Genomic DNA, 24,861 nt, shown 5'->3' with positions numbered 1-24,861 from the left:
AATGCTCTTGGGGCTTTCCTGAGCGAGAAGAAATCTAGTTTGGTGTTGTCTTTGTAAGAATAATAACCTAACTTGTAGAAGTCGATGAAGAAATAATTGATGGAGTAAAACCACAGTTTACTCCTATTTGAATGGACTCACTAAATTTTATCCCTTATTTTAAAGTTTCAAACAATGAAATCTTTAGTTATCCCTCAAGGATCAACTCCATTGGATGCTGGAATTAACACCCGTAAAGGGAGATTTGTTTTTATCTATTTGGAATACAAGTTAGTACATTACGTGTTATAATATAAGTGAATACTGGATAAATATACATTTTTCGCATTTCTCTCCTTGTATTACGACACGTAATGTACCGATTTATATTCTGAGTATATTGCAAAATCTAAATCCACGAAGGGTCTTCCAATATTTTGGGAATTTTTTCAAATTGGTCCAGGACCTTTTGTGACGTGTCCAATTTGAAACGGGTCGAAGTTAAGTTAGGCCATCTCCAACCGAAGGATCCAGAGGGCCAGAGGGCCAAAAATAGTCCGAAAACTGTCTTTAACTGAGGGCTAAGCCAGAGGGCTCGTGGGCTCCACAGAATCTAAAAGGGTCAAAGGGCTGGCCACAAGCAGTCAGCCAGCCAACCAGGGCTGGGCCAGAGTGATGAGTATTCCTGTCGATTATTTGAATCCAACAGCTAGCTGACTAGCTATTGTATTCAAAAATTATTTTTTTTTGGTTTTTTGGGCCTTTAAAAAAAATCTTAAAAATTCAAAATTTTTTCCTATAAATACCTAAACCATTCATTAAATTTTAGTTCTAATTTTTTCAGTTTTTTTAGTTAGTTACCGTTGTAGTTTTTAAATTTAAATAATAAATTATGTTTGCCCATTTGACTCTAGGTTGGAGACGATTTTTTGTGACAGAGCTAAAACAAGCCCTATGACCCTTTGGCCCTCTGTTGAAGACAGAGGCAAATATAATCAAGTACTATTTATTAAAATATTAATATCTTGAAAAACCAAAGAGCTAAAACGAATCTTCTTACCAATCTTCGGTCGTTAGAGATGGCCTTAGCCTTTCCTACGAATTCGAAATCGGTCGAAGGCCACCTCCTTTTCCACCGAAAAAAAATACAGGCAAAACTCTGCAAGTCCAAGACTCCAAGCTCCATTACCTCGATTCATCGCGCGCGCGCGCTCTGGTACGTAAAAAGGTAAAAACCATTCATTAACTTTCCCACAAACCATAATCTTACAGTTTTACTGACTGGCCTGTGCTATGTTCTTCTCATTTCTCCGATCACCCTCCATCTAATTTATTGTTTCCTGTCGTTAATTAACTAAAGATTCGAACTTTTGTCTTGCATTATTGTTTTGGTTAGTTCCCAGAAAAGGAAATGCTTGAATTTGATATTGTATGAATATGTTTGGTTTTTGGAACCCTAGGGCGATGGGTCGAAGCCTAACGCTCACGAATTACGGCCGCTAGCTCGTTGGAAATACTTTACTAGATCAAAGTACGTTTTTTAACTACAAGCTTTACAATGTATAGTTGAACTTTTGTATTGGCAATCCCTGAATTCAATAGCTTTTGCTTAACTTAGTGTTCAGTTCGAAATTGTAAATGATGAGCCCAGTTTCATTGCTCGAGAAAATTAGGATGGCATTAGGCTCTTTCGCAGTAATGGCGACTTTTGTTATTGTTTTTTTTAATCCAGGAATTAAGGTTTCCTTAAAATTCAGTTCCCTTCAGTTATTAGTTTTTAGTATTGAGGGGTATGATGGATGGGAACAATCGAAACTTTTTCAAGAAATGCCGTAATATCCAGTTTAAAAGAAGAGGGGGTAACAACAACTATAAGAAAGGAAAGTGGAATGATTCAAGCCGTAAGCAACCTTCAGAGGATTATCAATTGCTCAACACTGTGTATCGTATTCTCTGTTAGCATACAGACTATGATCTTGTATGAGTGTTTCAATCAATTTATAAAATACTGAAGAAAGGAAGAGAGTAAGAAATCTAGAGAGAGAGAGTGAGAGAATTCAGCTTGAGGAAGAAGAAACGAACTCTGCACTGTTTCATTCATTCACACACACTTAGCACATGTAGCAAGAGGAAATATTAATTAATCTAAGATTACATCTTAGCTGCACACTTGGACTATGATCCAAGGGCTGATATTTAAAACTGACTTCTTATTATATTTCAGCAAATACACTTATAAACTAACACTCCCTTCTAAGTGATGTGCTGAAATCACTCCCAAAGCTGTCCTCAGTACTTCAAATCGATCCCTTGCCAAAGCTTTAGTGAATATATCTGCAACCTGCTCTTCAGTCTTGCAGTATACCAGATCAATCTCACCATCTTGAAGTGCATCTCGGATGAAATGAAATTTCCGATTAATGTGCTTGGTTTTGTGATGATGAACTGGATTCTTTGATATGGCAATTGCTGAGGTATTATCACACAACAACTTAGTTGGTTCTGCTTGTTCTTCCCCGAAATCAGAGAGTACAAATCTTAGCCAAATGGCTTGTGCAGTAGCTTCTGCTGCACTGATGTACTCTGCCTCTGCAGTTGAAAGAGCAACACTGCTTTGTTTGATTGAGGCCCAAGAAAACACACCAGAACCAAGATTGAATGCATAGCCAGATGTATTCCTCATATCATCTTCACTTCCACTCCAATCACTATCACAATAACCAACCAACACTGCTCCTTTTCCCTTTTCATAGACAACTCCATAGGTCACAGTGCCTTGTATGTATCTCAGAACTCTCTTAGCTGTCCCCATATGCTTCTTGGTAGGATTGTGCATAAACCTAGCCAATAAGCTTGCTGCAAACATAATATCTGGCCTTGTTGCTGTCAAATATAGCAAACTTCCCACCATTTGTCTATATAAAGTCTCATCTGCCAGATCACTTCCATCTACTTTTGTAAGTTTTTCATTCATAGCTAATGGTGTTGCAACCGGCTTACAATCCCTAAGTCCAAATTTCTCAAGCAAAGTCTTTGCATATTTCTTTTGATGCAAGAAGATGTAATTATCTGTTTGCAATACTCCAAGACCAAGGAAATGGTGAAGTAATCCTAGATCAGTCATCTCATATTGTCTCATCATCTCACCTTTAAACTCAGCTATCATCTCCTTTGAACTCCCTGTGTAAATAATATCATCTACATACAGTGACACAATAAGAATGCCACTGTGAGATGTCTTGATATAAAGAGTAGCTTCACTCGGACTTCTGTGGAATCCAGCCTTTGCAAAATAGGAATTTATTTCTTCATACCAAGCTCTTGGAGCTTGTTTCAAACCATATAAAGCTTTCCTGAGCCTGTACACTTTGTCTTCCTTGCCCTGTATAACAAAACCAGATGGTTGATCCACATACACCTCTTCATTCAACACTCCATTTAGAAATGCAGACTTTACATCTAACTGAAATAATTTCCATCCTTTCTGTGCAGCAAGGGCCACCAAGGTTCTCACAGTATCAAGTCTTGCCACAGGTGCAAAAGTTTCATTGAAATCGATTCCAGGCTTCTGAGAGTACCCCTTTGCAACCAACCGTGCTTTGTTTTTCTGCACTGAACCATCCAGATTTAGTTTTGTTTTATAAACCCATTTGACTCCAATGATTGGTTTATCAAATGGTCTATCAACAAGATCCCAAGTATGATTCTTCTCAATCATAGAGATTTCATCTTCCATAGCCTTCTGCCATGATTCATCCTTGGCAGCCTCTTCAAAACATTCGGGTTCTATTATGCACAGATTACACTTTTCATATATTTCTGCAATGTTTCTGTACTTGAGAGGAGTGTGATCAAAATCCTGTGGACCTGTCACTCTTTCTTGATCAGATAGCTCAGTAACTAAATCTGACCCAACATTCTCTTCACTGACTTCACATTGTGTTTCAGAATCACAAGCACTTCCTTCACAGTTTTGTTCTCCTGCAGACATTTCAATGATCTGGATACTCTCCCTTCTTTCCTTCTGTGCATTCCAATCCCAACATGCTTCTTCATTAAACACAACATCTCTGGAAATAGTCACCTTTCCAGATTCAATGTTATACAGTCTATATCCCTTCTCACAACTACCATATCCCAAGAAAATACACCTCTTGCTTGCCAAATCGAGTTTTTGTCTCTGTTGACTTGGCACATGAGCATAACACAAAGAACCAAACACTTTTAGATGCTTAATTCCTGGTTTTCTCCCACTGTAAGCTTCAAAAGGTGTCTTCTTATGTAAGGCTTTGGTTGGGCATCGATTCAGAATGTACACAGAGGTATTGACTGCCTCAGCCCAGAATTCAAGTGGAACCTTCTTCTCCAACATAAGACACTTAGCCATTTCCACGATGGTTCTGTTCTTTCTCTCTGCCACACCATTTTGCTGTGGTGTGTATGGAGTGGTAAGTTGTCTTTCCAGGCCTACATCTTCAACAAATCTGTTAAATTCCATTGAGGTGTATTCACCTCCTCGATCACTCCTAAGCTTCTTCAGTTTATATCCACTCTGCAACTCTACAGTAGCTTTGAACCTTTTAAACACATTGAGAACTTCAGATTTATGCCTTAGAAAATAAATCCAACACATCCTGGTGCAGTCATCTATAAAAGTGAGAAAGTATCGATTTCCAGCTGTTGTAGTTGTCTGCATTGGTCCGCAAATGTCACTGTGTATAAGCTCAAGAGGAAATGATGCTCTAGTAGTGGCTTCTCTTGGAAATGCTTCTCTGCATTGTTTGCCAAGAACACAGCCTTCACACACTCCTTTAATTACTTTGATCTCCGGTAACCCGACCACCAATTCTTGTTCCTGCATCAATTTCAAACTGCTCATGTTCAGATGACCCAATCTTCTGTGCCACATAGCAGTAGAAGGACATACATTTGCCCTGTAGGCAATATGTATTCCAGACTGTAACTTCATTGGAAAACTTCGATTTCCCTTCATTGGTACTCTGGCAATCAAGTTGGAATATGAGCTATCATCATAGATCTCTACTTTATGACCTCCAAACACCAAGTAATAACCGTGCTTCATCATTTGACCTACACTGAGCAAATTTTCTTTCAATCCAGGCACAAGCATAACCTCCTTGATATATCTCTTGCCTATTTTAGTTTCAACCATAAGACTTCATTTACCAGTTACATCAACAAGCTGTCCAGTACCCATTTCAACCTTTGCAGTCACATACTTGTCAATATCAACCAGTAGATCCTCCCTTCCAGTCATATGATTACTACACCCACTATCTACATACCATACATCTTCACATCCTTTTACACTAGTATTAGTTTGATTACTAGCATAAAACATGATTGGTGTAGAGTCTGCCTGAGTGGCATAATTAAGCTGTTGCACTGCCTTCTTGCTATTACAGTCCCTTGCTAGATGACCAAACTTATCACAGTTGTAACATTTTGGTTTGCCTTTGAATCGACACTCACCAAAATGTAGCTTGCCACAATGCTTACAAGAATTTCTAGCCCCATCTGTGGGTTTGTTATCCCACTTCTTGCCTTTGTCCTTCCAATTCTTATGGTACTTGGCATTTTGATTTCCAGTAAACTTAACTGGTTTGGGATTCACACTAAGGCTAGCAAATGCTCTCTCAGTTTTATTTTTAGAATGCCTATCAATCCTTAACTCAAAACTCTTCAAAGAAGCCACCACCTCTTGTACCTCAATCACATCCAAATCTTTCGAATGCTCAATAACAGAACAGATAGAGTCATAAGCTGATGGCAAACTAATTAATAATTTCTGAACAACTCTCTCTCGAGATAATTCCTCTCCATAGCTCCGCATTTGATTTATCAGATCAAATAGTTTTGTAAGATAAACAGAAAGTGATTCATCATCTCGCATTCGGGTATATTCAAATTCCCTACGAAGACCTTGCAATTTAACACTTTTAACCTGTTTATCACCATGGTATTCTTGCTGCAGAATGTCCCATGCGCCTTTTGAAGTTTCTTCATGAGAGATTCTGGGAAATATCTCATCTGAAACAGCGCCCTGAATCAGACCCAGAGCTTTAGCATCCTTCATGAGCACCTCAACAAGCGTCATCCTCCCAGCACCACTAGACTCTTCTTTGTCTTTCTTCTTCGCCTCAGATTCATCAATCTTCTTCAGATCTGATTCATCGAAACCCTTTTCAACCAGATTCCACAATCCGTAGGACTTGAAAATGGTCTTCATCTTAATACTCCAAAACTCATAATTTTCACCATTGAAAATTGGTGCTCTCACCTCACCACTACCCGATCCTGCCATGTTAGACTCAGATCGCAATCAACTCGATCGCAGCTTTGAGTTGCTGGGTAGCTCTCTTCACAGATCCAAACGCCCAGTATCAATTGATCGAACCTGGCTCTGAGGCCATGTTAGCATACAGACTATGATCTTGTATGAGTGTTTCAATCAATTTATAAAATACTGAAGAAAGGAAGAGAGTAAGAAATCTAGAGAGAGAGAGTGAGAGAATTCAGCTTGAGGAAGAAGAAACGAACTCTGCACTGTTTCATTCATTCACACACACTTAGCACATGTAGCAAGAGGAAATATTAATTAATCTAAGATTACATCTTAGCTGCACACTTGGACTATGATCCAAGGGCTGATATTTAAAACTGACTTCTTATTATATTTCAGCAAATACACTTATAAACTAACATTCTCTGCCCTTCTAAAAAGATCGGTGGTGTTATTGGGAAGGGTGGCAAAGCCCTTAGAGGAGACCCCCGGCAAAGATTAAGGTTTCTGATTCTGTTCTTGGCTCAGATGAGAGAGTAATTATTATCAATAGCTCTCCAACAAAAATTTCAAGCAAACAAAATAACCATGAAAATTTAGCTGATGGAAATGAAATGGAGCCGCATTGTGCTGCCCAGGATGCTCTGTTGAAAGTTCATGACAGGATTGTAGAGGAAGATCGTTTTGGTGGAGTTACATTTGATGATGACAACGAGAACCGTGTTGTCACCACAAGACTTCTAGTTCCAAACAATATGGTTGGCTGTCCTTCTTGCAGATCAGCTTCCAACTTGTGCTATGGAAACTGATGAATTGGTGCTGGTACACTTTCTATTTTTGTGCTCCTTGCATGTTCTCTAACACAGGAAATAATGTTCCAAAAGAAGATTTTACATGATGTAGATGGAATTAGACTTTTGATTGAGCTAATATAGCAAATCTTATGACATCGTATGAGCTCATCTGTTGATTAAAGTTAATTTTTTTTCAAACTTATTTTTGTGTTAGAAATGATTTTTGTTGTTTTTAATTTAATATGTGTTCCCAGCTGTGTATGTTGTTATTGGGAAATTTATTGGTGCTCAAAATATATACCCTAAATATGTCTATGTATACGAATGAAGGTCCAGTGGTCCACGTATGCAGTCACTTTGTGCCAGTGAAGTCTGCCGCTGGAAACTTGTGGGTGTATTGAGACTTTTCATGTCTTCTTTTTACATTTGTAAAAGCATATGATTTTGTAGCTTGGTCACTTTCAATCTCCAAACATGCTTATATGAAACTCACATGAAAAGTTCTTTGTTATTTATTTTTTGGTGCCTATATTAACTTTCAACAAAAGTGAGAGATATCTGCAAAACAAAATATGACAAAGAGGGCACTTTATGAAGTGTCTAATCTACTGCATCAGAATCCTAGGAAGGACAAGCCTCCTTCAGGCTTTCCTATGCCTTTCCTTTCACCTAGAAATCCGATGTTGTCTAATCGGGCTCCTTCCCACACTATGTCGCCAATGCCATGGACAGGAGGATATGAAAACCGTTCTGGATTTGTCCGGGGTGGTTTTAATGGTTTTCCTCCTGGACATGGGGGTGAAGCTCTAGCTCTAGCTGAGTTTTCATGAAAATTATGTGTTGAGCTGGGAAATTTGGTGGGTTATTGGCAAGGGCGGTTTTAATGTAAAACAATTACAACTGCAAACTGGAGCCAGTATTCATGCTCAGGATGCATCAAAGGATTCAGAAGAAAGTGTCATTCACGTCTCTGCTTTTGAGGTATGCCATTTTGTGATACACAGCCATTTCCTGTCTTTAACTTCTTTTCATATTGGCTTAGAAGTGTTATTTGCATGGACAACGTACCATGCACCAACTGTTTGCTGGTGCCTGTGGATCAAGAATATGCTAGCAGTGGATCAGCTTGCTCATACTTTTTCAGGCCTTGTGGAATCCCAGATCACAAACCATTGAGACAATTCTTGAGCTTCAGAACAGAACAAGTGAATTCCCCGATAAAGGCATAATCACTACTAGGCTTCTTGTACTTGGATGCCTCCTTGGACAAGGAGGTAAGTTATAGATGAGATGAGAAGGAGAACTCAGGCTGATATTCGTGTTTACTCGAAGGTTGAAAGGCCAACTTTTTGGTTTATCTTGGTTTGGAGGAGTATTGATTTGATTGCCTTCCTTTTGCAGTTAGTTTTTAGTTGATTTTTTTTTCATGAGATTGACAACTTTTTTTCTTTTGTACTTATATTTTTTATGTAGAGTTTATTGTTAACTGAAAGGTCACAAATTACTCAAGAGTTTAAATAATAAACTGCCTTGAAATTGTTAATCATGTCTTAAATAGTGTACCAATGTTTCCCATGAGAACCAGTAGTAGAATTGAACTTTCTAGATATGTGAACACCGTGAGCATCACTATCGATATCTTGATTATTATCCCAATTCCCATACACACACGGCAGTGGTTGTACTGTTCTGGTTTGATGGGGAATATTTTGTATTTATTATGGATTAATAAAGCATTCTGATTAGTAGCTGAACTTCTCACACACATAGTCATTTGTAAGAAAGGAAAAGAAAAGACAAATTAAGAATTGATGGTAATATCCGAACATCAAGATTTCCATTTTCAGATGAGAGGTCACTTTATCAAGCGTATCCAGTCCCGATTGATCATGAAGCTAGGCCAGAGCTCTTTGGTTGTATCTTCTTTTGCCCGTGTGTGAGCTTTTTGGTTACATATTTTATCTGCGCGGTGTGCTATCCACACACCATATTTTACTTCTCACACACCTTTTGATAATTTCTTTCCGTTGACCTTCTTCAATTCATCTGATCTGACGGCCGAAAATTAAAAATGTGTGTGAGAAGTAAAATGGGGTGTGTGGATATCACACCCCTTTATCTGCATACTTACATTGTTGTTTTTCACATTTCTATTATATATAGATATTGCGTTAGATTTGATTCAGCGTTACCCACAACTAGCCATGGCTAAAGATCATGACTGAGAATTCCCCTTAGTAACATTGGTCAGTGACCGTTCTGCATTCAAAAGTGGAAGCCGACCCAATTTCTGGGAAAAGTTGATTTATTACGGTTAGTTCAACACTGTTTTTTATTTTCTCCTCATATTTTCCATTTTTAAAATTACCTATTACCCTCCACAATAAAAGTCCTTTAGCTCTACTTTGTTTGAAAAAACAAAAAGGTTTTTAAACTTTAATCCTTAAAGAAGATTAAAATTTAATAAAAATCTGGAATTAGTTTGAAAAAACAAAAGGGTTTTTAAACTTTAATCCTTAAAGAAGATTAAAATTTAATAAAAATCTGGAATTAGATTGGATATTGATTTTAGTCCTTTAATGTGTACTTAATTCAAATTCATATTATATTTTTGTTTTAATATTTAATAGATATTTTATTTAATGTCATTACATTAAATTTTAAATTTATTATATATTATACACATTTGAATTCATTAATTTTATTTTAACTTCCTCTAATTAGTGTACCTAAGCATCCGTATCTAAATATATTTTTACTAAATTAGTGTACCAAAATGTCTATATGTAAACATATTGTACTACCTAAATGTTTTGTAGTTAATTAGTGGCACATAAAAAAATATGCAAAAACATAAGTCTATTGAAAATTCCGTACCTAAATATATAATACTAAACCAAGGTACTGAAATGTTGGTACCTAAATATATTATACTAAACTAGTATACCGAAGTGTCCGTACCTAAAGATATTATATTAACCTAGTATACAGAAGGGATGTGCTATCCACACATCCCTTTTTACTTCATACATAGCCTCTTAATTTGCGGTCATCGGATCGACTGAATTAAAGAAGATCAAAGGGCAGAAATTAACAAAGGGTGTGTGAGAAGTAAAAAGGGGTGTGTGAATAGCACACCCCTATACAGAAATGCTCATACCTAAATATATTGTAATGAATTGGTGGCATATAAGAAAATATACAAAAACATAAGAGTACCAATGATGCATCAATAAACAATGCTATAACCTAAAGGTTTAGTATGACCACCAATATCATTCATATTGTTTCTAATTTAGTCAATCACTTATTATTTGGTATGAGATTTTATTATGAAATGCCTCGGTTTCCAATGTCAAACTCTATTCTCCAACACACCTCTTCACAAGTGACTTTCCCATAAAAAACTGATATATTATTTTTTCTTTCTTTCTTTTTTTTTTTCTAAAAAAAAAACTAGTCTATTCATTATATTGAATCTAAACAACAGTCTTATCGAGAGCCCAAAGTACTGGAGTCAACCCACATCTTTTCAAATGACTGGACATTAAATCAATACCTTTAAGTAACAACTAGCGCATTTTTTCGAAAGCCCCTAATAAATCGTGCCTAAAACACATTGGAAGAATAACATGCCCTAAGGTTATAATAAACTTTTTGGCTTAGCATGAGTTACCCCCAACGTTACTAAAATTGTCTTTACTAAACCACATTATTATGTTTATCAAAAGCTTCGGTAATATTAGAAATAAAATCTTCCAAATATAAATTGTGTATTATTTTGTTATATTTCTGATATAAAACTTAATTCTCCAGCAAGAACATTTTTGCATATATACTTTTAGTGCTTCTTGAATATTGAACAAGCTCTGCGTAGCAGTACTTGTAACATCTCACATCGCCTAGGGGAGTGGATCATGTAAGCCTTATATGTATATTCCTATCTCTATCTAGCATGAGGCATGTTGGGAGCTCATTGACTTTGGGTTCCATCGGAACTCTGAAGTTAAGCGAGTTCGCGCGAGAGCAATCCCATGATGGGTGACCCACTGGGAAGTTCCCGTGTGAGTTCCCAAAAACAAAACCGTGAGGGCGTGGTCGGGACCCAAAGTGAACAATATCATGTTACGGTGGAGTCAAGCCCGGGATGTGGTGGGGGCCGGGCGGGGATGTGACAATTTGGTATCAGAGCCAATCCCTGACCGGAAGTGTGTCGACGAGGACGTCGGGCCCCTAAGCGGGGTGGATTCTAATATCCCACATCGCTTAAGGGAGTGGATTCTGTAAGCCTTATATGTATATTCCTATCTCTACCTAGCACGAGGCCCTTTGAGAGCTCATTGGCTTCGGGTTCCATCAGAACTTCGAAGTTAAGCAAGTTAGCGTGAAAGCAATCCCATGATGGGTGATCCACTGGAAAGTTCTCGTGTGAGTTCCCAGAAACAAAACCATGAGGACGTGATCGGGGCCCAAAGCGAAAAATATCATGCTACGGTGGAGTCAAGCCCGAGATGTGGTGGAGGCCCGGGCTAGGATGTGATAGTACTAACTGTTGTTTCTTTGCCTAACCATTAACTAGAATTTGTGTAATTAACTAGTGACATAGAATCAAGGGTTTGTATGAATTCGAAGATGGATGATAATCACACCCAATAAATAAAAATAATTGTGTCCGCATATTAGATTATTTGTTTGGTTTTGTGATTGCCTGTACATTAGATTATTTGTTTGGTTTTGTGATTGCTGTACAAATTTTTATATAGTTTATAATTCTCATTTAATTCTTTAAAAATGTTCCATTTTAAATTGCTCAATTTTATTTGTAGAACTCAAATTTCTATTTTTAAGGCTTAATAGATGATTAGGGTAGGAATTTTAAATGGAAAATTCAAAATCAGTCGATCCAGCCATATTAGACTCGTATCTAGAGCACCCAATAGTTTTTGAAGCTCGATTTCATTGTGGCGAAGCTCGATTCAAGTTTGATTTTTCCCACTGCACAAAATAACAGATTCACGCCCAGATTAAGCAATTGAACTTGGAGGCCATGTTAGTGTTTATATGTTGATTTGTAGTTAATTATGATAAGAACTTGAAAGAAAATGGGATGATTTTCGATATTGATTTTTTGAGAAGAAGATGAGATATGCAGAAAATTGCAGAGATGATTTTCAGTTGGAATATTTCATCATCAAACTCATTCACACGAAGTGTGTGAATTTGTTACCATTACAAAGATGAGGGAGAGCAATCTCTCTTACATCAACACAAACCAAATCTAGTCATCCTATGAAATACTGACAAATAACATGAGGCCATCTCCAACTGAAAGGTCCAGAGGGCCAGAGGCCCCAAAATAGCCCTAAAACCGTCTCCAACCGAGGGCTAGGCTAGAGGGCCAGAGAGCCGAAAATAGCCCTAAAACCATCTCCATTTTTTTCCTATAACTTCTATTTCACAAAATTTATTTCATATTGTTTTTTAAATTCCATTTTTTTCCTATAACTTCTATTTCACAAAATTTGTTTCATATTTTTTTTTTAATTCCATTTTTTTCCTATAACTTCTATTTGACAAAATTTGTTTCATATTTTTTTTAAATTCTATTTTTTTCCTATAACTTCCTAAGTCATTATACAACATTAAATTAAATTAAGTAACATGAAACAACATTAAACAATATGAAACAACATTAAATAACATTAACATAAAAATTATACAACATGAAGCTTAAACAACATTTTAGTTGTAGTTTTTAAATAATAAATTATGTTTGACCCTATGGCCCTTTGGCCCTCGGTTGGAGATGGTTTTTTGTGACAGGGCTAAAACGAGCCCTCTGGCCTTTTGACCCTCGGTTGGAGACGGACGTAAATATTGCCCTGTACTGTTCATTAAAATATTAATATCTTGGGGAATCTTGGAGGGCCAGATGGCTAAAACGAGCCCTCTGGCCAGCCCTCGGTTAGAGATGGCTTGAGCTAACTTACTAAAACAAAAAATAAGTGATCCACATAGACTATGATCCATGGCTCGCATTGCATCAATAAGACTTAATTAAAATTGACAATCAAGCAATCTGCAAAAAGTGTTTACACATCAACTCTAGCAGCTTCCCAGAATCCAAAATACTTGAATTTGATTGCGTATCGGGTTCTCGATTATTTATCAAGGAGATATTAATGACTTTAATGTGATAAGTGCTTCTTTCAGTTGCAATTAAAGGAAGTCATCTGACTAATCTATGAGCAAATGTGCAGGATAATTACTAATTTACTAATTAGAAAGCTCATAACTGCAGACTCGTATTGCCCCAATTCAATATGTAGTGTTGTTGTTTTTCAATAGTTAGGTGGGGGTTCTAGGGGAAAAAGGGACGGGAAGCCTCAAACCTATAGGTGACCAAGGTCACAAGAGTGCTTGATTTCCAATACGACACTAGCCCTCCTCAAGTGTTGTTAGACAGACTGACTTTGTTTCATTTTGTTTTTCTTGCCATTTTTTTTTTGTCACAGATGCTTGATTGATATGAAATCTCGTTGAATAAATGGCATATTGAACATGACAGCTACAATTGTTCCTACAATGCTTAACCGTAAAAAACTATGACGATTGGAGTTCTCGGGTAAAGACCTACTTGTTAGCCGAAGATCTTTGGGACATTGTCAAAGGCACCCATGAACCTCTTGAAGAAGAAGAAGAAGAACGTAAGGCTTGGAAGAAGAAGGATGTCAAGGCCTTACATCCCATCCAGAGTTCTTGCGGGGATGAAACGTATAAATTTATAAAGGACAAAACCACAGCCAAAGAAGCATGGGATACTTTGTTTAATTTCGAAGCCAAGGCATAATTAACAACTACGCGAAGTAGGTACGTACAGACATCAAAAGTTAGAAAAAAGAAAACCTGATAAACATACGGCGATGGTTGTACCTTGCAGCTTGGTGATCTATTTTAAAATTTGATGAGAAATATTTAGTAATTATTGTGGATTACAGTATTTTCATTTGATTTGTTACATAATTAAGATGCACTGAAATGTGATATATCAGATGCACAACAATTACTTTTTGACTACTATTTTACACACATATGCATTTGTATGAAGGAAAAGGGAAAAACAAACTAAGAATTGAATGGTTAACATCTTTCATCTAAACAAAAAAGATTTTCATTGTCACATAAAGTCGGCCACTAGAGTTAGGAACTAAGTTAAAATACAATAAAGGATGAATATTAACTTGCACATATATCTATCCAACCAAAAGAGAGTTGGCCTAGGTGGTACAATTTTGGATGGACATGGACACATGGCTAAATGAAATAGAGTTCGACAGTTGAGTGTACAACAGTACAATTGTCATCTTGCTCAGTTTGGAGATGGGGTTGTACAGTTGGATAACCAATCCAATTTGATGACAACAAGAAAAATGTAATCCACGTATAGGAGGATGTGTGGAAGTTTCAAACATTTATGTACAAAATTAATACATAAAAATTTGATAAAAATATGTAACTATCAATGTGTAAATATATATAGTAAATACCAATCTTCACACTTCAATCTAATGGTCACAGTTTTTTGAAATAAAATAAAATAAAAAAAAAAAAAAAGGTATATGAATACTTTTTTTTATAAATATTAAATCATTTTCTTCACTCCTCACACCAAAACTCTATTAAAATATCATTTTTTTCTACATTCCAATCTTATTCAAAATCTCAAGAAGATTTCTGATAGATATGGACACGTAGTAAAATCATAGTCACTAAAAATGTTATTAGAAATCAACGATATGAGTTATAAAAGTACATGAAATATGCATAAAATAAAATAAAAAGTTGTTTTTAACTCTCTAAACGAAGTGCCAAAATTCATCTTCCAGTCGTGACGACGTGATGAGTTTGATTCATCTTGTCGTTCATTTTAAAAAAAGATATCATGATCTTGAAACTGAAACTGAAACCACCATTCATCATAAATAATATTATTTAGCGAAATAAAAATATGGACTTATTTTATAATAATCATTTTCGTTGAATAATTATTAAATTATTAAATCAAACATGAAAAGTAATAATAATTTTAAATAACAATTGCTTACTATTCAAAATGGGTGCATGGAGAGTGGTTTTTGAGAGGCTAAAGCAGTTCATTATTCAAATGAATGGTTACCGCCCCAACCCCATTCCTAGACTCAAATCTTTCAAAATTGATAAAAATGCTCTAAGGGCTTCCTTTTTGCTTCCATTTATCTGAGCTGTGTATGCTTTGGTTTCGGGATCCTAGCTAGGGTGCGGGATTCAAGCTGAACACCCAACAAATTACGGCTGCTTTGCCACTAGCTTGTTCAAAATACTTTACTAGCTATGATCTATGTTCGTCATTTAATTACAATCTTCAATATGCAAAATTTAACTTAATTATGGATGAGAACAAGCATAAATTTTGCAAGAGGCGCCCTAATATCCATTTTAAAAGAAAATTATCAATCACTCGGAAACTATGTGCACAGTAAACTCTGGCTTTCTGAAAAGGTATATGAATTGAGAATCATGCTTGATGCAGATTGCAGACACCACTCGTTCATTCAGACAGAAAATATATGAATTGTGATTCGTGGATTTTGAGTGGCCATCGTTTTGTGGTGGGCAAAGAAGAAAGAAAAAGATGGAAAACAAAAAATAACCATCTTCAACTCTGGCCTATAACCTATTTTTCCCCTTCTATTCCCCTCCTAAATCTAACCCAACCCAAGTGGAAAATTGGACCTAAAACCTAAAACCTAAAACAAAGCCAGAAATAGCCCAGGATTTAGCCTAGAAAATGGTGTGGGCACCCCTAGCAGGACCCCACCCACATGGGCATGTCCCTCAGGATTTATTGAATCCAACGGCTGAAATCGAATATAATCAAATCTAGCGGTAAAATATATATATATATATATATATATAACGGCCCAAATTTAAATCCAAATGCTAAAATTATTTAACTCAAAATTCACCCAAATTTAGTGATTTTTCAATATTTGTTGGAATCTAAATATTTTTAGGTTAAAATGTTCATAAAATTAAATTATGATAGTGTATATAATTTTTTGGGTACTTAAAAGAAAAAAATTAAATTAGGATAGTGTATTTAAAAGAAAAAAATTAGCCTAAATTTATTCTTTAATAATTTCGGGTTAAAAAAATTTAAGTTATAAGGGTTGGAGCAGACAAGTTGTTTCTGAATTAAAACCTAAATTTTTTAGGTTAAAAATTTTAAGTTTTAGGCCAATGATTGAAGATGGTCCAAGAAAAACACCAACCTGCATTTAGTGTGAATGCAAAATAATCATTGCAATGGTGGTCTCATATTTGATTTTTTAACCGACACCGAATCAATCAACCACATTGTCTGTGCCGTTGTTGGGTACATGACGGTACCATTATTGAGTATGGCCAAGAAAAACTATGCCTGATTACTGTTGTGGAGATTCTAGTAGTGGTGAATAGAGAGTGTGCCCAAAACAACGGTGTCTGTTGTCGGTAATTCTATTAGCGGAGACTAGTGAGTGTCCAAAAAAACCGCGTCTGATGTGGACTGTTCAGGTATAGCGTAGTACGTTTTGACAAGGTGGAACCGTGAGGTGTTAAAGCTAGTGTTGTGTTTCTCGTACATGTCAAAACTTTTACCTAAAAAATATCATCAAGTTCACGTGGGATATAATTTAGATTTGGAGTTGGGAATCTCTCTCTAGTCACTCGACGTCATGCACCTTACTATGCACTTAGGATAGCAAAATTGCATTGAGTTTTTGACGTTTGAGGAGTAAGAGGAGCTTCTCACTTTCATTATTAATTTTTTTTTAATTTCAAATGATATTCTACACTAATCGACAAATAAATTTTTTTTCTATTAGTTCGTAATCACTTAATTTCCTAAATTAAAGAGCAATGGTTAGAATAAAAAATTTCTAGGAACTTAGAATAAAAAATTTCTAGGAACTCCTAAGATAATTTTTTAATATTTGTGTGTGTGTGTGTGTTTTCTAATAATGTATGCACTTCAATCTTAAAAAAAAAAAAAAAATTCCAACTCCACTTTATACTTATGATTCTTCTTGTTAGCCATGTTTGATGTGGTGGTTGCAGACTTGCAGTCATAGGTGATTGTGGTGATGGTTGTGGTGTTGGTGGTAGCGATAATGGTGGTGGTGTTAATGTGGGTTATGGTAATTGGGGATGTAGAGGTAGCAATATATATGCACTTATATACACATTTGTATACCTCTACATATGAACCTATGTATATATGTGTACCTATATATGCATATATGTACATGAATATATATTTATGTACCTATATTTATACACCTATATTTATACACCTTTATAGTATATTGTTTATTTTTCTCCCATATAAAAGGGGGACAACTAGTGGCAAACCACGATTGTCCACCATTTTCGGGCCCGGAGAGGCTAGTAATTTCACCCTGACCATGACCACAGTCACACAAACTCACCAACTCGGAGCATCGAATCTGGGACCTCCCATATTTTTTTGTTTATTGGGAAGCCGCAGTTTGCGCCCTTACCACTAAACTACTTGTTGTTGTTATAGTATATTGTTTAATGTGTCAACATATTAATACATTTGTTTGGTTTTGTGCATTATCTGTAGAAATTTTAATATACAGTTTATTTCTCATTAACAAAATGTTATTTAAAAATCTTCCATTTTAAAATTCTAAATTGATTTGTAGAAATCAAAATTCCTATTTTTAAGCCTTAATTGATATTAAAGTAGGAATTTTAGAAAGAAAATAAAAAAACAATAAAAGTGGGCAAGGGCATTTAATATGATGTGATAATAAATTTTAAATTTTAGAGTAAAATTAGATACCGCCCGTGTTCCGGTTGAAATCTTGGGCAAGGGCATTCAATAATGGGAGAGTACTATTCCTAGGAGAAATTTTTTATTGTGACCGGAACACGGGTGGTACATCATGTGTTTTTATATAAGTGGTGAGAAATTTTATTTTTTAAGTTATTAATTTTTTAACACACATATCCCACCATTTGTATAGTAATACGTGATGTACCAAATCCGTGTTCCGGTCACACTGGAAAATCTTTCTATCCCTAGTTTCAGCCATACACTTCTTGTCTTCAATAATTAACGGGAGAGGCTTCTATCTACATACCGCCATACGAAACTGCTTGGGGCATTTAGATTTAAAAGGGCGTAAATAAGATTATTTTGTATTATAACCTGACTGTTTTTATAAATTTAATTAAAAAAAAAATTAACAAACAATAGTATCTACACTACGAAATATATAAAAACACGTGGTGTACCACCCGTGTTCCAGTCACAATGAAAAATTTCTCCTAGGGATAGAACTCTCCCATTATTGAATTCGCGTAGTTAACACCGACTAGGAAATTAATGGGGTGGCAGATTCTCTGCCTTCCCACTTCCCGTGCCCTTCTGTTTGTGTGGTCACGGTTAAGCCACGTCAACATTTTATATTACTATTCATTTTTGTCTTATTATCTTTATAAAAAAATAATATTAAATGTTGACGTGACTTAACCGTGACCACACAAAACAGAAGGGCAGGAGAGGGCACGAAAAGTGGGAGGACAGAGAATCTGCCTCGAATTAATGGAGTATTTGGTGGCATAGTCTTCCGAGTCTCTTGTCCTTTTTCATTGCTCATTTGCTATACATCTATATATACACCAGAAGTGTGGTCACTCTAAGTGCACAGAGTGGGAATTTACTTAAGCTCATTGGATAATAGTTGCAGCTTACTTATTTTTGAAGATTGCCACTACTCGATCGAACAGAGTGAGTTAGTTATATTGTTTTGTTTCATTATTTTCTTAATTAATCGACCTAATATCACTTTGGATAATTGATTACATTTGCAGATTAAACATGGCAGCTACAGTTGTTTCTAGTGTAATTGCTAATCTTAAAGTTCTTAGTCATGATAATTATGAAGATTGGAGTTTCCACTTTAAAACCTACTTGTTGGCTGAAGATCTTTGGGAGGTTGTGGAAGAGACCTTTGAACCTCCTAGACGAGAAGATGGTGAAGCGGAATTTATGGTTTGGAGGAAGAATAATGCCAAGGTTTTACATGCAATCCAAACTTGTTGCGGGGATGATACTTATTTTATTATCCGGTGCATTAGCTCGGCCAAAGTCGCCTGGGATACTTTGGCTGAAAAGTTGAAGCCGGCCGATCAAGCCTTGGAAAACACAGGTACGTGTACGCACGTACTACATGTCTCCTTTCCAAGTTAAATCCAATATTATAACTATTAAGATTTAGTTTTCTTCTTCTAATAAAGTCACCATGCGTGATCGATGCAGAGGATGAAGAGCTGAATACCGGTCTGAAGCGGAATGAGGGTACGTACGTGGTAATATTATGTGATATCTACTGCAGCATGCATGAATCTTTATTGTTTTGTTTAATTTTATTTCATTCAGTTCTCTTTTATTTCAACATCATGTATAATTCGTCCCCAAATTCTTGATGTTCAGTTAACAAATAATAAATAATATTACTTGACAGAGTATTATAAAAGTAACGGCGACTTCAGTGAGTTCCCCCACCATCAACCCTTGATTGATGCTGTTGCAAAAGGTGACTGGAGTTCTGCAAAGAAGTATCTTACTAAGCATCCCGACGCAATCAGAGAAAGAGGTTCATTATCAGGCTCGACAGCTCTTCACATGGCAGTTTCAATGGAAAACGAATATATGGCGAAAGAACTAGTGGAGTTGATGACAGAGCAAGACTTGGAAATAGAAGACGCTAATGGTGTCACAGCTATAACTTTAGCTACGCTAATAGTACCCGAAGTGGCTAGATGCATAATCGAAAAGAACAAGAGATTACTTTGCATACCATGCAATCTCCAGAATATGATCCCACTAATCATGGCTTGTCATGGCGGCCATTGGGGATTGGCTCGCTATCTCTATTCAGTTACTCCATTGGAAGCTTTGACGTCGACCCAAGATAACTGTCAGACTGGTGCTGATCTTATTTCCCACTGTTTTAGCTCCAAAGAACTGGGTACATAAATGTTTTAGATACAATATTCGCACACATTTTCTGACACACTATAACTAAGGTGGGCCGTTTCATTATTTATAGAACTCACATGTATTTAAGAATGTGTTTAAATAGCATGTTCCCTAACAAATATTGATTACTTTCTTTTTTTTCTTCATGTATATAATTCTTCTTCTTCTTCTTTTTTCCCTATTGTAGATATTGCATTGGATTTAATTCAGCGTTGTTCAAACTTGGCATTTGCCACAAACTCTACTGGGAAAACACCTTTACAGGAATTGGCTTGTATGCCCTCTCTCTTTTTAAGTGGAACGCGTCTCAGATTCTGGCAACAATGGATCTATAACAGTTAGTAACTACATTCTTTATTCTATGATGAATTTTATACCTTATTAATTTCTCTGTCCCTCTAGTTGGGTGGGCGTTGGCCCGTTTTTCAATAAGATATTTCCTACACACGATTCCCACAATTTGATTTAGGGGTGTGATATCCACACACCTCATTTTACTTCTCACACACCTTTTTAATTTTCGGCCGTCGGATCGGATGAATTGAAGAAGATCAACGGACAGAAATTATCAAGGGGTATGTGAGAAGTAAAATGGGGTGTGTGGATAGCACACCCCTTGATTTATCTCAAAACCTGATTTTTTTTTTGTATATTTTATACTTAATATGAAAAAAAATTAAAACAATAAAATGCATTCTATGTCTGGATGGAGATTTATGTCTACGATGTCTAAGTCAAAAAGTGTTTGAGAAAAACTAAAATTCACTGGAGAGTTCTAAATAGAGTTTGTGATAAACCAATTTCCTTGTATGACTTGGCTACTTATAGTGGAAGAGGTCCATAAATCGTCTACTAGTAGGCCGTAGCGGGCTTAGGCAAGTCAATGAGTCTCCCTTCCCATGCCTGCTTAGACACCAATAGGTTATGAAGCCCAATGGTCACACGTGCTCAATATCACCTAATTTGTGTTATCCACGTATTTGGTTCAAAAGTTAATCACCCGTAAGGGGCTATGTGATGATGTGAAGGTAAAGAATCCCACATTGGTGAAAAGAGAAACATTGCAAGGACTTATAATGAATTGGGTTACTCCCTATATTGTCAATTAATTTTATGATTGAACATCAACTTCATATAGGGCTGAGGTGCAAGGGGTCGACAACCCTGTCCCTTGAAGAAAAACAAAATGCTTGCTAGCTAGCTTGCCAAGAATCGGGGGTTAGGGCCCGATAGTTGTGGCATTTGCCGGTCCGTAGGAGGGGTTGGTGTGCTTAACCCATTAGAATGGAGATGGGGGTTTCTCACGATATCCGAGGTAGTTATGTCAAATTGAGCTTATAATCCACTTGACATACTATGTTTGGATGTGATTAATTTATGTCTCCACACTATGCTTTTCTTCACTAGTTTAAGTCAAGAAATAGTAAAACAAATGCGCCAAAACCTAAATGGCTCTTATGTTTGTCTTCGCCGGTAAGTCCCTTGCATACAAATAGACAAATAAGACAAACTTATATTTGATGTACTCATATACAAACGTGTTTCAAGTTCGAGTTCACAGATCCCTCAATTGTTTCACAAGTTTTTTTAAGGTGAGATGCGATGAGTTCTATAGCGGCACAACTTCAATATGTGGTGGCAGTTAAGGTTTAAGGTTACGAGTTAAATTAGAATTTTGGTTTTGGGTCTTGCTCAAATATTTTAGTGTAAGTTATTTTCTCTCTTAGAGTTAATTTTTTAGTGTCTAAAAATAAGTGTTAAAAATTTAATGTGTACTTTTATCGGTATCAGTGTCCATTAATCATTTATTTTGGGTATGCACCTTAGTTTCTCTTTTCACAGAAATAAATATTTATACAGTAAAAGAAAGGCTTCAATGTGTCCAGACCCTCGACTTAAAAAAAAGTTCTATATATTGACTAGAGGCATGTGTTTATTTTCTTGATAGGTATACACATACGACATGCTTCTGGGATCCGTGATGTTCGTATAGATGTTCAAAAACAAGCCAATGACCCGGTTAATGATCAAAGGGATCTCATAATTCGCTCAGGTATGTATTATCCATGTAAAACGAGAGTTATGACCTCAGGCGCATCTTTTACTTTCTTCTAGATCATACCTAATTAACAAATTCTTTGAATAGCTAATGCAAAACATTTTTGTATTTGCAATATTGTAGTTATGGCTTTACTGCGAGGGCTCGTCTCAAATCTCTGTAAACTTTTCGGTAATGCTTCATTTCAACACTTTGTTAATCTTTTCGTTCAAGTTTTACTCTAATATTTATCCAGTCATCGCTTAGAACTTCTTTTGGTCGTACTTTTCGAAACTTAATGATTAATAATTCTTCTATGTCAACCTAGGAATCGATCACATGTACAAAATGAAACAAATCCATATCCAATCCCTTGAAGTTTTACAAGGCATGTGCAAAATGACAGAAGGTTTAAGCCTTAAACAAATGCAAGGAAGTTCCGTACAAACAGCACTCTTCAAGGCTGTTGAACATGGGAATGATGAGTTTCTTCGTCAGCTGTTTACTGCAAATATCCTAGCTTTAGGGATATATGACGAAAATGAAAAGGGCATGTTTCAGTTTTCCATTGAATGCCGTCAAGAAAAAGTCTATAACTTTTTCCATGACTTTATCCGAGTCATGAATGTTCGTACTGAATCCAGAGTAGATAAGTTCAACAATACGTTACTACATTCAGCAGCGAGGTTATCCCCACCTGCACAGCTTAAACATATCCAATGTGCAGCATTGCAAATGCAGAGAGAATTACAATGGTTTAAGGTTAGAATTTCTTCCTATATATATTTTATATTTTTCTAATCAAGAAATCAAATTTCACTATAATGTAGATCAAATTTCAAATTTGACTCTCATTGACAGCGAATTTGATATAGAATTATGACAGACTCAATATAAATGTGAACTGACCACCACCATTACCAATATCTTTATATATAACGAAGTAATACAAACTTAAGTGACTTTAGTATGTGGCCTCATTCAAACCCATATGAGATTATTCTATTTAAACACCACCTCTCTTCTTAGGACGTGATCTAAAAGAAATATAGCTTATTACAAAATGGAGATAATTTAGATTTATGATCGGCTGAAATTGGGACCAAAATTTTACAAACAATATTGCTATTTTAAGCTGGACTAAATGGATGAGAGTTTAATAGGACGAAGTGAGTTAAAGAAAAAGGAGTTTACCACCAAAGCAATCCACAAGGTCCACTATAAATTAATAGGTTTTACTGTATAAAGTTCTATTCACGTGGTCAATCGGTATTACTTGATTAGACTTGATTATTTGTGACAGCAATTTGCACTCTCATATAGGAAACAACCAAATTAAAAATGAAATCACATTCTGTCTAAAAAAAATGAAATCACAAAAATGAAATGTTGATTACTGTTACGAACTCAGAATGTTAGGCTATTTAGGATTAGATTTGAGCATATATATTCAAGGTCAAAGGGCATACATCAAGGATTTGTAAGAGTACAAAAATATTAATTACTTGGGATTAGATTTGATTGCCTTTGAAGAAAATAAATTAAAGAAAGATATTTAAGTTTCTTCTATTCACTGAAATGCAGGAGGTCGAGAAAATTGTGCCTTCCAAGTTTCTTGAAGTTGTTAACTATACAGATGGCATGACCGCCCGTGACCTATTTACTAAGAACCACAAGGAATTGGCAAATGAATGTGAAAGATCAATGAAAGCAACTGCAACTTCTTGTACGGTTGTAGCTGCTCTTATTGTTACAATTATGTTTATTGCAGTGTTCTCAGTTCCTGGTGGAAGCAAGGCAGGCTTTCCCGTGTTCTTAAATAAAAGGATATTTATGGTCTTTATAATTGCGGATGTCTTTTCACTTTTTTCTTCAACAACTTCAGTTGTGACATTCTTAGGAATTCTCAACTCGCGTTATGCTGAAGAAGATTTCCGTAAATCACTGCCAACAAAGATGATAATAGGCCTTTTCACCCTCTTCTCCTCTATCGTTACCATGATGATCGCGTTTTCTTCAACCCTTTTTCTTATGCTGGAAGCAAAAGAGTGGATAGTGGCTCCGATCATTTTACTTGCTAGTGTTCCGGTTGTCTCCTTCGTATGGATGCAATTTTCCCTTCTTGTTGAGATCTTCATTTCTACTTATGGAGCTGGAATATTTTTTATCAACAAAAAAGGCAAACCTTGGTCCTTCAAATCTTAAACAGTTTACTTATTTTGCATTGATATTTGTTTCTGTCACTTTTGAGGAAGTTTTTAGAATTTGCTTAAAGAATAATGATAAAGGATTTCTGCAAACTCTTTCTGTTTTTGGGCCTAAAGAATGTATAATGTATAATGTATGTATTCCGGATTCGGTAATAAACTCCAACTTCAAGAATGTTTAGTCCTTTAACCTTGTATTTATGTTCGCATTCATATCCCACATGTTTAGTCCTTTTTGTTTTTGGTAGAAAGGTGTTGAGAGCCCTTGCATGACGGCGTGAGTTTAAATCTCTTCGATGACTAATCTAACATATAATCTAACAAAATATATCGTTTGACAAAAAAAAATATTATACTTTTAGAATCTCATTTATTGCTTGATTTCTTATTATTTTAAATAGATTGAACTTTACATATTTGAGCATCAACTAAACTACTTTGATCCT

General features: G+C 35.9%; 2 protein-coding genes across 3 annotated transcripts; both read left to right on the top strand.

Annotated features, from left to right (window-relative positions):
- Positions 1 to 7,649: 7,649 nt before the first annotated feature.
- LOC139193306 (uncharacterized) lies at positions 7,650 to 9,302 on the top strand. Its single transcript, XM_070816290.1, has 4 exons — positions 7,650 to 7,897; positions 7,995 to 8,058; positions 8,222 to 8,351; positions 9,241 to 9,302. Exons 1-4 carry the CDS (start codon positions 7,650 to 7,652, stop codon positions 9,300 to 9,302), a joined length of 504 nt encoding a protein of 167 aa, XP_070672391.1.
- A 9,477-nt stretch (positions 9,303 to 18,779) lies between these two features.
- On the top strand, positions 18,780 to 24,590 carry LOC103404887 (uncharacterized). Of its 2 annotated transcripts, none has more exons than XM_070816950.1 (9): positions 18,780 to 18,916; positions 19,000 to 19,337; positions 19,448 to 19,486; positions 19,653 to 20,159; positions 20,358 to 20,507; positions 22,119 to 22,223; positions 22,353 to 22,400; positions 22,537 to 22,970; positions 23,793 to 24,590. In XM_070816950.1, the coding sequence occupies exons 2-9, from the start codon at positions 19,007 to 19,009 to the stop codon at positions 24,411 to 24,413; spliced, it is 2,235 nt and encodes a 744-aa protein (XP_070673051.1). In that variant the 5' UTR covers positions 18,780 to 18,916; positions 19,000 to 19,006; the 3' UTR covers positions 24,414 to 24,590. The 2 variants fall into 2 exon arrangements, with proteins under 2 accessions (XP_070673051.1, XP_070673052.1); XM_070816951.1 differs by having other exon boundaries at positions 18,788 to 18,916; positions 19,653 to 20,117.
- The last annotated feature ends 271 nt before the right edge of the window (positions 24,591 to 24,861 follow it).

This window comes from Malus domestica, chromosome 17 (assembly GCF_042453785.1).
Source record: "Malus domestica chromosome 17, GDT2T_hap1".
NCBI lineage: Eukaryota > Viridiplantae > Streptophyta > Magnoliopsida > Rosales > Rosaceae > Malus > Malus domestica.
Note: the sequence above shows the minus strand (reverse complement) of the source record. Positions and strands in the feature narration are given on the sequence as shown.